Source organism: Phodopus roborovskii, unplaced genomic scaffold, assembly GCF_943737965.1.
Source record: "Phodopus roborovskii unplaced genomic scaffold, PHOROB, whole genome shotgun sequence".
Taxonomy (NCBI): Eukaryota; Metazoa; Chordata; class Mammalia; order Rodentia; family Cricetidae; genus Phodopus; species Phodopus roborovskii.
This window is the reverse complement of record NW_026126516.1, coordinates 5,960,825-5,977,108: the sequence shown is the minus strand read 5'-3', so window position 1 is coordinate 5,977,108 and position 16,284 is coordinate 5,960,825. Positions and strand designations below refer to the sequence as shown.

The window sequence follows — 16,284 nt, the reverse complement described above, 5'->3', positions numbered from 1 at the left end:
GACACAACTCAGATGCTTGCTGGAAGTATCCTTAAACCTGCTTGTCTGAAGATGGAAATATGGCAAGCAGGTTTCAAATTTAAATTATGGAAATCCTTAATATATAAACAAGCGTTTCTGAGCTTACCTTTTCTGTTTTATATGCAGGACTTCATTTTCAGGGTCAGGTATTCAGAAACCTTTTAAAATGAATATCAAAAGACTTAAAGCCATTTTTTTTTAAATGTGGAAAATGTAAAACATAGTACCAGAAAGACTCTTATTGGACAGTTATTAGAGGCAGTGGATTGGTGGTGAGATAGAAAAGGTTATTAGCTTGCTGTAAAAGAAATTGTAGTTTTGGATTTTTGCAATTTGCTGTTTGATAATGAAGCAATACATTCTTAATAAATGTGGTTATTTATGTTCTCCTCATTTCAATGCGCCTTCATTTTGTGTTGTGGGGTGTGTGTGTGTGTGTGTGTGTGTGTGTTTCTTTCTTTCTTTGAGGCAGAGTCTCTCTATGTAGCCTTGACTGACCTGGAACTAAGTAGACCAGGCTGACCTTGAATTCAAAGATATCCACCTGCTTCTGCCTCTTGAGTGCAGGGATAAAAGCCTTGAGCAGCCACAGCCACGCCATGCCTGTCTCAGAGCACCTTTTTTTTTTTTTTTTTTTTTTTTGCTTTAATTTCTTGCTAATGACTCATGCTGCTTATTTTATTATTTTATACTATGTTGGATAATGTTAGACAAAAAGCAAATTCTAGTGAGTTTTTTTTTATATCTGAATTAAAAATGGGCTGGAGCCCACTAGTGACCACAATGTGGTGATGTCCTAAGACATTGTACAAAATAGAGCCTTGAAGATGAGGAGCTCAGTTACTGTCTGTCTACAGGAGAAGGTACCAGTAACTCAGTGTGAACTGGTTAGTGGCCGTTTGGCATTTGGAGCAGGTCGGAAAGGTGGAAAGGCCGCTAAGTGGTGCCTCATGAACTGTGAAAATAAAATCCCATTTGTACCGTTGTCCTCTTTTGTTCTGCATTGGACTCTGATGTGCCATGAAAAGTGGGTTGTATGTGACAACCAGTGATGACACATCAGTGGCTGGATGAAGAAGATGCCCCATAGCACTTCCCAAAGCCAAACTTGAACCAAAAAAATATCACCGTCACTGCTTGGTGTCTGGGTTCTGAGTCCTGGCAAAGCCCTTACATCTGAGGAGTGTGCTCAGCAAACCCAGGAGACACGCGTGCCTACAGCTGGCACCACCGGGCAGTGGAAAGGACCCGGGTCTCCATAACTACAACCAACTGCACATTGTACAACCCAAAAGTTGAACACATTGGACTCGGGTTTGCCTTATCCACCATCACCTGACCTCTCACCAACTGATGACCACTTCTTCAAGCTTTTTTCCTTTCAAACAGGGAAAATGCTTCTATCTACTTCCAGCAGGGTGCAGATGATGATCTCCAAGGGTCCTTAAATCCTGGAGCAGAGGGTTTTTTCCCACTAATTTTTATTATATGAACACACACACACACACACACACACACACACACACACACACACACACCCCACCTACCTACCTACCTAAATATAACCTGTTTGGTTTGCATAATGTTACTTGTATGTATGTTTTCAGAGCTGACTGTTCGGCACTGAACAGCCAGTTGGTGTGTTCTTCCCTAGGAAAAGCCACCTCTCTGGTTCCCAGCTTTCCTCGGTCACCTATAGTTCTTTAGGCAGCCTTCAGGCCCTGTGAGCTTTTCACTGTCCAGTTTGGCATGCTCGTTGGGCAGTCACATTGGTAAGACTGGGTATAGATAGCTTCTGATACTACAGTCTCACAGCAAACTACAGATCCTCTGTGGAGCAGAGCTTTTAAAAGTACTTATTTGTATGTATGGATGTAGTGTATGAAGTTGGCGTGTGCATGTCATGTTATACATGTGGCAGTCAGAGGACAGTTGGACAGTTTCTTCTATCGGATGGGTACATGAGCGTGCTTTGGCATACATGTGGTGGGCAGAGGACAGTTTGTGGAAGTGAGTTCTCTGTTTTGGGGACAAAACTGAAATTGTCAGGCTTTACCTTCTGGTCCTTGCAATTCTTTTGTACCATCCTAATAGAAGAGAAGAAGGGGAGGAGGAGGGAGGATCTGAGGGCCTGTGCGACACTCAGAGACTACAGGGTCGTGGGAGTAGAGGATTGTCATTGATAACCATTGGGAGCTGTCAGTGAGGGTAGGCACTAAAGGAATTACACAACTGCGCAGGACATGTGCAGTGTGGCGGAGGATGACGTTTGCATGAGCAGCATTCTAAGTGGTGATGGACTGGAAAGTTGGTGACATGTCACAGAGGCCACGGGACATTAGAATTTGAGAAAGTAGGGTGGTCCTAGGGTAGGAGGGGATGAGGATTTAAGAGCTGAGGCCTGGGGACATGAGGCCTGCACTTTGGATATGCAGCACCTTGTGGGATGCCAAGCCGGGTTCAGTGACACCCCTGTGGAGCTGGAGACCAGTGCATTGCTAGAGCTGCCTGCCCTGCTAGTCTAGCACAATCACTAATTCTAGATTCAGTGAGAGACTTTGTCTCGAATGGTGGCGAGTAGGTGTGGAAGATTGGAGGGTGCCTGACATGGCCTCTGGCCTTTACATGTGCCCTTACACACACAGTGGGCATATGCATCTGTGTGAGACTACAGTACAGACATTTCATATACATATGTGCAACTAGTCCCCCACTAAATAACAATAAACAATAAACAAATGTGAATTTATTAGTTTACAACTTCAATTCCTAATACTTGGGAGGCAGAGGCAGGCAGGTCAGAGTTCAAGGCCAGCCTGGTCTACAAAGAGGGAGTTACACATAGAAACCCTGTCTCAACTAAAAAAAAAAAAAAAAAAATCCTTGTTTATAAATCTGTGGAAAGTATAGGGTTCAGACAATCCTCCTGAGAAAAATCTTTTTGTGTCAGTCAGGAATCTCCAGAGGAGCAGAACTGATAGAATGAATGCACATGTATATAGAAAGGCGATTTATTAGAGTGGCTTACCAGCTGTAGTTCAGCTAGTTCAACAATGGCTGTCACAGTGAGGGTGAAGGGATGGCTTTGCCCATGTGCATGAGGGGAAGCAGGCAAAGAGCAAGAGCTTCCTCCTTCCATGTCCTTTCCTGAGCTGTCAGAAGGCGTGTCTGTGGAAGCCAGGGGTGTCGGATCCCTGGGAACTGGAACTACAGATGGCTGTGAGCTGCCCTGTGGGTGCTGGGAACCAAGCCTGGTCCCCTGGAACAGCAGCCAGTGCTCTTAGCTGCCGAGCCTTTCTCCAGCCATGGCTTTCTTAAATCTCCAGTGCTTAGCACATTAGTGGGCACATTCCCTTCACTGAAAAGGTTGGCATTCTGTGTTTTTATTCGTGTGATTTCAAAATGAACTTGGTTTTTCTCCCTAGGGTCTCAATGAAATTCTGGAGTCAGCCGACGCACCTCTAGAAGTCACTGAAGGATTCATTCAGTCAATCTCCCTGTCAGTCCCATGGGGCTCCTTGCTGCAAGACAATTGTGCACTGGAAGTGAGAGGCCTAGAGATGGTCTTTCGGCCTAGACCTCGTGTAGGTAGGTGTGCTACATGCGCCTGTTCTGCTTGTTTTAACTGACTCTACGAAGGCTGAGAAGTCAACCTAACTAAAACCTTGAGCATGGGTTTTATGACTTTGAGCTGGATTTATTTGTATATTGTTCATTTGATAAGATAAAAGGGTTTAGCACTTTGTAAGATGTATGTGAGTATCTTTAGAACGGTTCCCTCCTTATTCATGCTCCAGAACACTAATGTATAGATAATATGTGTTTATTTCCAATTATCTGAAGTGACTTCAGTTTTAAAGATTAAAAATAGTGTGTTTGCAAATGAGGAAGAGTGTTCAAAGATTTGTGGAGAAATGTTGGAAGGGCATAGGATTAGATTCTTTTTAAATTGAAGTTTCTGTTACTTTTAGTTATATATATGTAGGGAGTGGGGTTGGGCATGTATGCACATGACTGTATGTGCCTATGGAGGTTGGAAGCATTGGATCCCCAGACCTAAAGTTACAAGCAGTTGTGAGCAGTCTGATGTGCGTGCTGGGAACTGAACTCAGGTCCTCTGTAAGACTAGTACAGGCTTTTAACTGCTGTCCTCTGCAGCCTTCAGGACTGGATTTGAAGGGACTTTTTCATCAGTGAAATCTGAAACAACTGTAGTGTTGAAGAATAATGATAGTGATTATAACACTAAATTTAAAACACACCACATCCGCAGAGTGGTAGTGGTGCACACCTTTAATCTCAGCACTTGAGATCAGAGGCAGGTGGATCTCTGTGAGTTTGAGGCTAGCCTGGTCTACAGAGTGATTTCCTGGATAGCCAGGGCTATACAGTGAAACCTTGTCTTGAAAACCAACCAACCAAACAACCAACCAACCAACCAACAATAACAACAACAACAAAAACAATGTGCTTCTCAACTGTAGAAAGTAACCCAGAGAAGTGGTTAGAAATGATCAATCTAGGTAAAAGTTGTGTACAAATATGCATGTATATGTAGCCCAAGTATTTCCTGGACAACAAAAGTTTAAATGATTCTCCATAGAGCTATAGTGATCTATTTTAAAAATAAAACTGCTCTAAATGTTTTGTCCATCCATCCATCCATCCATCCATCCATCCATCCATCCATCCATCCATCCATCCATCCATCCATGGGCAGTCTCACTGTGAAGCCCAGATGGGCATTGTGCCCATGATCCTCCTGCTGCAGCCTCTAGACTATTGAATTGTAACAGTATTTCAGGACACCTGGAAACAGTCTGATATTTGTGTGCATGTGTGAGTTTTAAAGACAGAGGACATCCTCTGGTAGTGTTTCTTAGATTCTATGAACCTTATATTTTTGAGACAGTGTCTGTTAGTCTGGGCATACAGAGGCTAGGCTGGCAGGCCAGAGAGTCTGGGGATCTGCTTATCTCTATTCCTTGGTATTAGGATTGCCATATTAATTTTTTTTTTAATGCACAGACTTAGGTCCTCATGCTTGTAAAGCAAGAACTTTACTGACTGAACTATCATTCCAGCTCCCTGATAATTTATAGGAACATTGTATCTAGCCAGGTACTGTAACACAATTCTGGGTTGAAGCTCTCAGGCTGAGCCAGGATGATGCAAGTGTGAGGCCAGCCTGAGTACAAAGTAAGATTCTGTCTTAAACAAAACAAAACAAATAACAAAAATGATCCCATCATTATCATCATTATTTTTAGGGTCTTTTTGTAGCAGGATCTCAATTCTTAGGTCTGGCTGTCCTGGAACTCACAGAAACCCTCCTGCCTCTGCCTTCCTAGTGCTGGATTAAAGGCGTGCACCACCAGTCCCGGTTCTGATTCTCTTTTAACCATGGTGGGTAAATACTACCTGTGGAAGTTGAGCTTTGAAATTCTTTCCCGTTTAAAACTGCCTATTAAAAGGGCCTTTAAGTTCCATTTGGAAGGTAGTAACTGTAGTAATGTGTTGGTTGTTCTGAGCAGTGTAAGGAGATACAGAATTTGTCAGCAGGAGAGGTATGGGAAGGGTTTGTAGGGTTCCTTGTCCAGTCCTCTGAGGACACCCTTTTATTCCACCCACCTGCATTTGTACTGATTCTGCAGCTAGTATCATCTTCTGCTGCCAGATTTCCTGGCAATACCTCTGTATTTATCTTGAGCAGTCTTCTCTTATCTCTCGTAACGTGTGGTAAACTGCCTTAAGTGCATAACTCATGATTTATTTTTCTATAGTTGGTTAGCAAACCTTAGCTCCTAGTCCAAATTAGTCTGCCACCTGTCTGGTAGGTCAGATTGTATTGAAACATACCTATGCTATTTACTCTCTAGCCGCGTTGACAGTCTAGAGGAGAGCTGCCCAGTGTGACAGAAAACATTGCTCACAAACCCAGAATACCCACTGTCTGACCCATTACAGGGGATGTTTGTCGGCCCTTGCTCTGTGGTGTCCAGCATGCTGCTGCATACCTGCTAGGCTTTTGTTGAATAAATAGCTGAATTAAAATTTGATAAAACTTGAAATAAGAATATGTTTCAGGCTGGGCGTTTTTGGTGCACACCTTTAATCCCAGCACTCTTGGGAGGCAGAGGCAGGCAGATCTCTGAGTTCAAAGCCAGCCTGGTCTACAGAGCTAGTTCCAGGCCAGGCTCCAAAGCCACAGAGAAACCCTGTCTCGAAAAACAAACAAACAAACAAACAAAAAAAAAAAAAAAAAAAAAAAAAAAAAAAGGAAAAGAATATATTGCAGGCCTTTTTATCCTGCATTGTTGTTCTGTTACTGTAAGGTTCTTAAATGTCCAGTGTAACTTCTCACAGGTAACATTGAAAATCTATCATGAGTATATTTTGAGAAATGCCATTGATATAACAGAAATTATTTAGGTTTATTTGTACTTTTGTACTTTCTGCAGCAACTGGGTCTGAGCCTATGTATTGGTCAAGCTTCATGACCAGCAGTATGCAGCTAGCAAAGGAGTGTCTTAGCCAGAAACTGACAGATGAGCAAGGAGAAGCATCCCAGCCCTTTGAAGGGCTGGAGAAGTTTGCGGAAACCATTGAAACAGGTTTGCATCATGAGCATCCTCACAGCCCAGGCTACATACGGTGGTTGGGGCCTGAGACCATTCCATTGCAGTGATTTTGAAAAGGTTAACTGTGCTCACTTTAGTACTTCTGAGCCCAGGTGTTTTAAACATTCCATTCAGTTTGATTGCGTGCTTTTATTCCCGGGGTTTTCCTTGTTTAGTTTATTATGCCCATGGGAGGATCAGGCTAGAGATCTACATTGTCCCAAGGGTCTGTTGTGATGTAACTTGGGGACATGCTTATGGGGATTTAAAAGGAAAGAAATCTGCCCTTTTAATGTTCTTATCAGACTAGGAATTATTTCCTTACTGAGAGTGGATGGGGTAGCAGCAGCAGCAGCATGGAGGAGGCCTCAGCTTGGTCCCCAGCTGCCTGACGGGGGTGGCAGTGGGGTGGGGTGGGGTGGGGCAGAGGCAGGGCTCTGACTTGGTGTACTTGTGGCTTTCCATTGATTTTTGCTGGTTTGTTTTAGTACTAAGAAGAGTGAAAGTCACTTTTATAGACACTGTGTTAAGAATTGAACATGTGCCAGAAAATTCCAAAACTGGAGCTGCACTTGAAATCCGAGTAGAGAGGTAAGATGTAGAGAGGTAAGATCTTTTGTCTGGAAATGCATGACCTCACTCTAATTCTGACATTATACTTCAGAACACTTCTAGAGACTAATATATTGTATAATTTCAGAGTTAAGTACTGCTCTCTGAGCTATCCTCTTATCCCATTACTGAAACTGTAAGTGCCAGTTAGCGTGTAATTATATCCAGTGCTATGTTGGCCTTGCCTAAGCAGTTTTCTAGTTAACTGGAGTGCCACTATGTTGAGGCTCTTTTATAGAGTGTCTACTATTCTCATGTACGGAGTGCAATGTTAGGTGCCTCTTGCTAATGTGAAAGTCTCAACTTCATGGTGCATGGCTTGGATAGTTCTTTAGTGGAAAAGGGTGATGGTGTTGTTTCTTTTGAGGATTTTGTGACGATTATTTCAAGATTAAGTATCTAATGATTTACTTAAGTCAAACATGTTGCTTTTATTTTTTATGTATATTCACTGGAGCTCTGACACCGTATTGATTTGAGGTAGTTACTGATCAACCGTGGCCATGTTATATGTCTCCCAACAGAAGTGTATGTCAAGGAGGGCTGGAGATGTGGCTTAGTGGCCAAGAACATTGCCTGCTCTTCCAGGGGACCCGAGTTCAGTTCCCAGTATTCATGTAGAGCAGTACACAATGGCCTGCAACTCCAGTTCCGTGGGATCCAGTGCCCTCTTCTGTCCTCTCTGGGCACTGCATATACGTGGCACACACACACACACACACACACACACACACACACACACACACACACACACACACACACACAGATGCACATACCCATTCATAGAAATGAAAATTTAAAAAATATACATTGAATACCAAAGACCTTTTATGTGTACATCTATTTCCTTTCCCAAGGTTTGTACAGATATTTTTGTGTTTTCAATCTTTAACAAAGGTATACCTATGAGTAAGATAGTCGTTGTTACAGATTTTTAGAGTTAGGGTGCATTACCTTAGGTGTTATATTAAAACAGTTGCATCCATTTAGAACCATGTTATTTATCTCATTAAACTGGAGGTTGCTAACCTAAGAATTCAAGACAGTCATTCATTCATTGTTCTGATTTGGAGACAAATGGGGTCTTACTGTGATTCTGTGTTTGTAACCCTGGTACTGGGGAGGAGGAAGTAAGAGAGGGTTGGGAGTTAGAGACAGCCTGGGCTGAGCACGACTCAGTTTTGTGAGGGAGGTAAGGATTGTTCCCCTTGGGTTAACTTTATGAAGTTATTAATTTTTTTCCCCTGAAATTTAAGGGAAAATAATCTACCTTAGATTTTAGGTCTCTCTCTTTGTGAAAATTTTACTTATTTAAATATTTATTGCAGTAATATTGACATGTTATAGGCTTAAATGTTTTTATGTTTGTTATAATAGTGAATTTTATTATAATTTTGTACATGCACATTATGTATTTTAACACATGTATACACAAGCGCGTGTGCACACACATATACACACGCACATGCATAAAATTACTCTCTTGTCCCCATTCCCTCTAATCCCCCTTTTCTTCCCAATTAAATATACTTTTTTTGCCAGGAGGTGGTGGCACACGCTTTTAATCCCAGCAATAGGAATGGTAGAGGCAGGCAGATATGTGAGTTCAAGGCCAGCCTGGTATACAGAGACATTCCATGATAGCTAGGGCTACACAGAGAAACCCGAACTCGAAAAAACAAAACAAACAAAATTCTTTGAGACAGAATCTCATGTGGCTCAGGCTGCCCTTGAATTCTTGATGCTCTTGCCTCTACCTTTGCTGTGCTGGGCTGCAAGCATTCTTGTAGGCATAGTCTTAGTGACACTAGCACTGACATTTCCCTTGTTTCCCAGGGGTTTTGTACAAATGTCCTTTTGTGCCTTTCAGGACCGTATACTGTGATGAAACTGCCGATGAGTCCTCCGGAGTCAATGTGCACCAGCCCACAGCTTTTGCTCACAAATTGCTGCAGCTCTCTGGAGTGTCTCTCTTCTGGGATGAATTTTCTGCTTCAGCAAAATCTTCCCCAGTGTGTTCAACAGCACCAGTGGTAAGAAAAACGATGCATAATCACTGAGACAGTGGTGGAGGCGTTGCTCAGTTGGCAGAGGGCTGGCCTAGCATGCTTGAAGTCCTAGGTCCTATCACCAGCACTTGGGAGGTAGAGTCAGGAGAGTCATAGGCTCACGGGTATCCTCAGATAGTGAGTTCAAGGCCAGCATGGTACATATATACACACAAGACGGTCTGAGAAAACCAAACCAAAAACCAATCCAACAAAACAACCCAAAACATGCTCACAAGTTTTTGAAGTTTGAAATAAAGACTTCCAGCCAGGTATAGGAGGGCAGCACTTGAGAGGTTGAGACAAGAAGGCAGCCTGGGCTACTAGTGAGTCTCTAGGAAGAAAGCACCTGGGGACTGTTAGGTTTCTCTGAATACAGCATTTGTTATTGAGTCTCCATTTGGTTTAGCAAATCTGGTTAATGCAAATATTCAGCTAATATAGCTGAGACCAGCCTTAAACCCCTAAAGCTCTGCCCGTCCTGCCTGCCTGCCTGCTGCTCATTATTTAATAGAGAAATGGTTCCTGCATGTCTGTAGATAGAATGAAGTGTCTGTGAGGATAGATTAGGTGGGCAGGCGTTCTCTGAATGGGGGTGATGTCTGTCATTCAATGGGCTGGGTCTCAGGCTACATAAAGAGCAGAGTTTTGAGTTGTAGCTTGCCTTCTGACTGTGGGAGTGATGTGAGCAGCTGGCCTCCTGCCCCACGCCTCCCGCCCTGGTGGGATGTATGCCTGCAACTGGGAGCCAGAAGAAGCCCTCCCTTCTTGCCAGGTGTTTTGTCACAGCAACTAGAAAAGTGGCTCATGTAGTGTCTCGTCCTTTCACATTAAAAAGCAGTGTTACTGTCCGTGAATAATGGCTCTATTAGTGAGTTCTGTTATTAAGTGTGTTCTGTTATTAAGAGCCCTTAATTCTTTATGGAGCACAGAATCCTCTTATACTATAATTTGCCTTTTATATCCACGTCCTTTTTTTTTTCTTACTACTTTTCTGCGATAGCCTCTCACTTTGTCACTGTGTGGCTCAGGTTGACCTCAAACTGGTGACCTCTTGTCTAAACTTCCTGAATGCTGGAATTACAGGCATTATTTCCATATTGGTTTGGTTTACACATTATGTGTTATTTGAACAGATATTGTGTTATGTGTATGTGCAATGTGCAAGAGCACAGACACATACAGATACGCATGTGTGTGCACGCGCGCGCGCGCGCGAGCACACGCGCACACACACACACACACACACACACACACACACACACACACACACACACACAGCATTTGGGGATGTGTGTGAAGATTGGAGGACAACTTTGTAGAGACAGTTCTTCCGTCTTTATGTTCATTGTGGGATTGGCCTCGGGTCTTCAGGTTTGGAGCCAGTGCTGGCTCTGTGCTGTTTTCATAGTCTTTTTCGATGACTTGCTTTTATTTCTAAGGTGCTATCCTAACACAGCACTACTTCATTTTAGCCACAAGATAATGGTATGTCCAGTGTAATGATGCAGCTTTGCATGCCAAATCCAAGATGACATTTACATGCACCCTGACTCATTTATGCTAAAATATTTTAAGTAATTACTTTTATTGTATTATTATAGGAAACTGAGCCAAAGCTGTCACCTAGCTGGAATCCTAAAATTGTTTATGAGCCACACCCACAACTAACTAGAACTTTACCAGAGATAGCACCCTCGGATCCAGTGCAGATTGGAGGACTAGTGGGCAGGCTGGAGTTGAGTCTCACTTTGAAACAGAATGAAGTGCTTCCAGGAGCTAAGGTCAGTATTGTTTTGTTTTCTCTGCCAAACTACAGGTATTTAATCTACACAGTGGCATAGTGCTTGGTTGCTGTGACTAGTATCTACTCTCTTCACTCTCAGTGTTCTGGCCCAGATTTTCCCGCCTTTCCTTTCGTGAACTGCTCTCAGATTAAGAAGTCTTTACCAGTCTTCCCTTACTGGCTTCTGAGGAGTTTGTTAATGGAACAGGTAGTGTAGGTAGCTGTAAATGCTGCAGAGACTGCCCTGCTGTGGCAACAGCCTTGGCAGACCAGCACATGTGTGTCTTTGGGGAACGCATATGCCATTTCTTAAAGAAGCAGGAGCCATGGAAAAAGCTTTCATGCTTCTGTTGTGGCTGGTTATAGTCTACATTTGGAAGCTTTGATGTCCATGCAGATTTAACACTTTGCACACTGTCTTTTGATTTGTTGCTTTTTAGAGTTCTGCATATTTAGGGACAGAGGAACGGGTGGTGGTTTTGCTGTTGGTGTTATATTCCAGTTCCAGTCAGTACTGAGTGTTTGGAGATACTATTATCTTTGCCTATACATTAATGTTTTTGTATACTAACTTGAGTGTGTATATTTTGTTTAATGTAAATTAGTATAATATGGAAAAATTAAGTTCTGGAGACCAACACTGGGCAGCGTAGAGCTTAGGAATGGTAACTCAGAATAGATGTAACAGGGCAGCACGGGGAAACACACCAGCTTAGATCTTAGTCTCTTCCAGCCATCCTTACACCCCAGTCTTTCAGCTGTTCAAATGTCCCCAGATTTCCTGCTCTAGTTTCTGAGATGTCCCTGGAGTCGGTTGTATACCTATCACACATGCAATGTCAGTGATCATGGGGGAAGTACTGATAGAAAAGCAGGCGACTGTTTGGTTGAATGGAGAGGAATTTCTCTTACACTGAGTTGGAAAATGCTTCGTTGTTATTTTCAAAAGAAAGCAGTGAGTACTTTGTACTTTGTTCTTTGTATTTCAATTCAGAATGTACCCATAGTGAAATATTCCTATGGCATTTAGAAATGAGACTCGTGAATCTTCCATCCTAATGAAAACCAGAGATTGTGGTTTCAGTGCAGGAAACAAACTGTCCAGTAACAGAAACACATTTCCACACTCTGATGTGGCCTGGGTGTCACCAGTCAGTGAGGAACCCCATAAAACACTCAGTCTGTAGGCATACCAGGAGAGCCATGTCCTAGAAGGAGTAAGGCTTTGCATTTGTGTCTGCCTAGGTCCAGACCTGGCGGTGGGAGTATGGATCTTTGTTTTGTGGGTCTCTTTCCTTGTCTGTAAGTAGAGAGTAGGGAAGAGGAAGAGTGCATAGTGAACAAGAAAGGAGGCGCCCATTAGCATTGCTTTCTGCGTGGGTCAGCTGTGACTTCTAGCTTCTCTGGAGAAGCATGTAGTGTCTGTGCAGCCTGGTAGGCATCCGAGAGGCATGAGTGAGTCCCGGTGTGGCCAGCCTGGTCTTGTAAACAGATGCTGACTTAATTCGTTCTGAGGATTTGTTCTGAAGGGTGATGAGTGCCATCTTGTTGCTGTGTTCTACAGTCTCCAGAAGACTTAGAGACAGACAGCAGGACACTGGACTTACTGACGTGGAATTTCTTAGGATTTTCCCTCTTGCAGCAGCAGTTGCTGGTCTTTACCCCCTTTTGTTGAGTTTGTGTGCATTAGGTGAAGGTGAAGTGTCCAACCCCAAGGGTGATATACATTTACCTTAGCATCCTAACATCTACTCAGTTCCTGGTGATGGACTTGTACTTATTCTCAACTGTTCTTATGTTTTTAAGTTGGATGTTGATGGACAGATAGATTCAATTCATCTATTCCTGTCGCCAAGGCAGGTGCACCTGCTTTTGGATATGTTAGCGGCTATTGCTGGACCAGGCAAGTATGACTGTTTTGATTATTTCCTGTAATCCTTGAAACCCTTAGGTGAAAATATAACATAGATAAAAATATATTATTTTAGAGTATGTGACATTAAAGGTGTATTTTATGTAGCTATCCTAATACTTTATTTGATTAGGTCTTTTAAATTGTGTTAACATGGTGTAAATTTGCATGCAGGTTACTTGGTCACATTCATTTTAAAAATTGTTCTGAGCCAGGCAGTGGTGGATCATGACTCAGAGGCAAGCATATATCTCTGAGTTCAAGGCCAGCCTGGTTTACATAGAGAGAATTCCAAGACAGCCAAGGCTACACAGAGAAACTCTGTCTCACACAACCAAACCAAACCAAACCAAACCAAACCAAACCAACCAACCAACCAACCAACCAACCAACCAACCAACCAACCCCAAATAATAACAACACCAAAAAAAAAAAAAAAAAAAAAAAAAAAAAACCATAATTTTGCACATAATAAGTCATACACACATTTTTAGGCACTCATCTTCTAGAGGTAAGAGTCTAGATTGTTGGCTACCTGCTAAAACTGTTGCTTAGACCTCTAATTGATGTCACTAGCTTCCTGCTACTGTGGCCAGGTTGCCATTGCATATGCAGGGTCTTGGAAAGAAATGCTTAAATAACTGACTACAAGTTGAAATTTTCTTTCTTTTTATTTACTTATAGAAAATTCTAGCAAAATAGGGTTAGCTAATAAAGACAGGAAAAATCGACCCATGCAGCAGGAAGACGAGTATCGAATTCAGATGGAGTTAAACCGGTATTATCTGAGGAAAGATTCCCTGTCTATGGGTGTATCTTCAGAGAAAAGCTTCTATGAGACAGAAACAGCTCGTACACCTTCTAGCCGTGGTAAGCACTCATGGAGTCAAGGCTCAACCTACCTTATCCCATTTGGTTCTGTTCTGTTGACCCACTGGCAATGTAGTGATGTTTTTTTTTTTTCCCTAAAGGAAGTCAGTGTGTAAAAATGGAGACTAGAACAAAAATAGGTTGGGAAACACTGTCATTATTTCACTCTGCTGATGTGATTGTGTGCAGCGGGCAGCTCTAAGTAGGGAGCATTGCTTATCTTTCTGTCTTATTGGTTTAGTTGTTACCCAGCCCCCTGTACATTACAGGGATTTTGGACCATATAAGCACCAGTGTATATATAGTAAGAACCTGGTGAGATGTGAACCAAATAAAAACTTAAAGCCTACTCAAGAACTTTGAGACATAACAAGCTTGATTTATGTGAGGTCAGACAGTACACTGAGCTGTCAATAGAATTGTAAATGTCTCTGGTCCCCCTTTCCCATCTAGCAAATAGCTGTAGCCATAGAAACCAGAGACTGGAATATAGTTACACAATTTTACTATTTGCAATTTAGTGCTGGAAATAAAACACAGAGCCCTATGTGGATTTTAACTTCTAAATTGCCATATGACAACCAAAAATGTGCTGGGTTGCTGCATTTCATATAAACCCACAAAAACCTGGGGAGGCTTGACCTCTTGCTGATGCTGTGGAATTGTGTATTGCCATGCTGCCAATGGACATGCCCTGACACACTACTCTTAGCTGTCTCCGATAGTTGGAAGGAAGATTCTGTTAGTGTCTAAACTACTTAAAGGAGCACATTGGTGGGATGTATCAGGTGACGAAGTCTAATTCTCTCCAGAAGAAGAAGTTTTCTTCTCCATGGCCGACATGGACATGTCTCACAGTCTGTCGTCTCTTCCACCCCTTGGGGACCCTCCACACATGGACCTGGAGTTATCCCTGACTAGTACATATACAAACACGCCTGCAGGATCGCCACTAAGTGCTACTGTGGTAAAGTATTACTCCATTTCTTCTGTTCTTCAGGAGGCACCTCTAAGATCCAACACCTTATTCATCTATTTAATACCAATCTTTTGTAGCTTCAACCAACTTGGGGAGAGTTTGCTGACCATAAAGAGCAGCCTGTAAGAGGGCCAGCATTGCCATCTGACTTGGTCCACGCAGCGCCTCTACAAAAATCTGGTAAGATAATGTGTTTTACTTTTTCTGCCTCCCTCTTTCAGAGTAAACATTTTCTTCTTCTTCTTCTTTTTTTTTTTTTACTATTTATTTATTATATTATTATATTTATGGCATTCTGCCTGCATGCATGCCTGTACAACAGAAGAGTGCACCAGATATTATTACAGATGGCTGTGAGCCACTATATAGTTGCTGGGAATTGAACTCAGGACCTCTGGAAGAGCAGTCAGTGTTCTTAACCTCTGATGCATCTCTCCAGCCAAGAATAAACATTTTCTGTCTCTCTCTCATCTCTCTATATCTCAATCTGTTTGTCTACTTATGTATCATCTATTTATCAATCATCCATCTTCTTTTTTTTTGTGCCCCTGGGGGCTGTACCCCAGACCTTGCACATGGCACACCTGCATTCTGAACTCTCACGTTGTGTGTGTGTTTCATACTTTCTCTTCTAGTCTTGGAGAGTCACAAAGTTTAGAAAGAAAAGAATAATTGAACAGTTCATTGGACACTATTTTAGAATAGTTATTACTTTCTTTTTATTTGAGTTTGATTTTGAGATAGGGTCTTATGTAGCTCAGGGCTGACTAGCTGTGATCTCACTCGACATTTCGGCTCCACCTCCTGAGCGCTAGGTGTGTGCCACTATGTCTGGTTCTCATCATAGTCTTTGTATGTTTACACACATAGGTAGTATGAAAACATACCATACAGTTCATATCATTGCAGTTTAAAACTTTCAGCTTACTGTCTGATTTGTGTGTGTGGTGTATATACTTGTGTGGTGTATGTGTTTATGTGTGCCTGTGTGAATATGGTGTATTTGTATGTGTATGCACATGTATATGTGTTTGTGTGTAAATGTGTATGCACACATTCATGTGTGTTTGTGTATATGTATGTGTTTTGTATGTGTAGGTGTAGATGTGTTTATGTGTGTATATATGCCAGTGTGTGGGGCGGCTGTGTGTGTATTCATTTATAGCATTGGACATAGAACATGAGACCTTGATGGTTCCCAACCATTACTCCATCATTAAATTATATCCTGGCTTCTTGAGTCTTTATTCATTGCTTTTATCTTGTTAGTTAAAATAGTTTCAGTTTCTATTCTGCATTTCCCTCCCCAGGATTGGGGATTAAGCTTAGTCCCTTGAGCATGGCAGGCCATTGCTTTACCATTGTTTTGCACTCTTGATTTACTCTTCAAAATTTAACCGAACAATTGCCAAGCTTAAAGGAGAATTTGGTGTGCA

At 42.3% G+C, this 16,284-nt stretch overlaps 1 protein-coding gene across 2 annotated transcripts in view; it reads left to right on the top strand.

The window, feature by feature from the left end:
• The window catches only part of Atg2b (autophagy related 2B), a 60,898-nt gene that overhangs the window by 5,651 nt on the left and 38,963 nt on the right, over positions 1-16,284 (top strand). For both annotated transcript variants that reach the window (XM_051196555.1, XM_051196554.1), the window contains exons 2-10: positions 3,447-3,609; positions 6,483-6,635; positions 7,130-7,232; positions 9,124-9,286; positions 10,906-11,085; positions 12,894-12,990; positions 13,684-13,869; positions 14,682-14,836; positions 14,926-15,028. In XM_051196555.1, the coding sequence (XP_051052512.1) occupies positions 3,447-3,609; positions 6,483-6,635; positions 7,130-7,232; positions 9,124-9,286; positions 10,906-11,085; positions 12,894-12,990; positions 13,684-13,869; positions 14,682-14,836; positions 14,926-15,028 (1,303 nt within the window). The remainder of the gene's footprint in view (positions 1-3,446; positions 3,610-6,482; positions 6,636-7,129; positions 7,233-9,123; positions 9,287-10,905; positions 11,086-12,893; positions 12,991-13,683; positions 13,870-14,681; positions 14,837-14,925; positions 15,029-16,284) is intronic.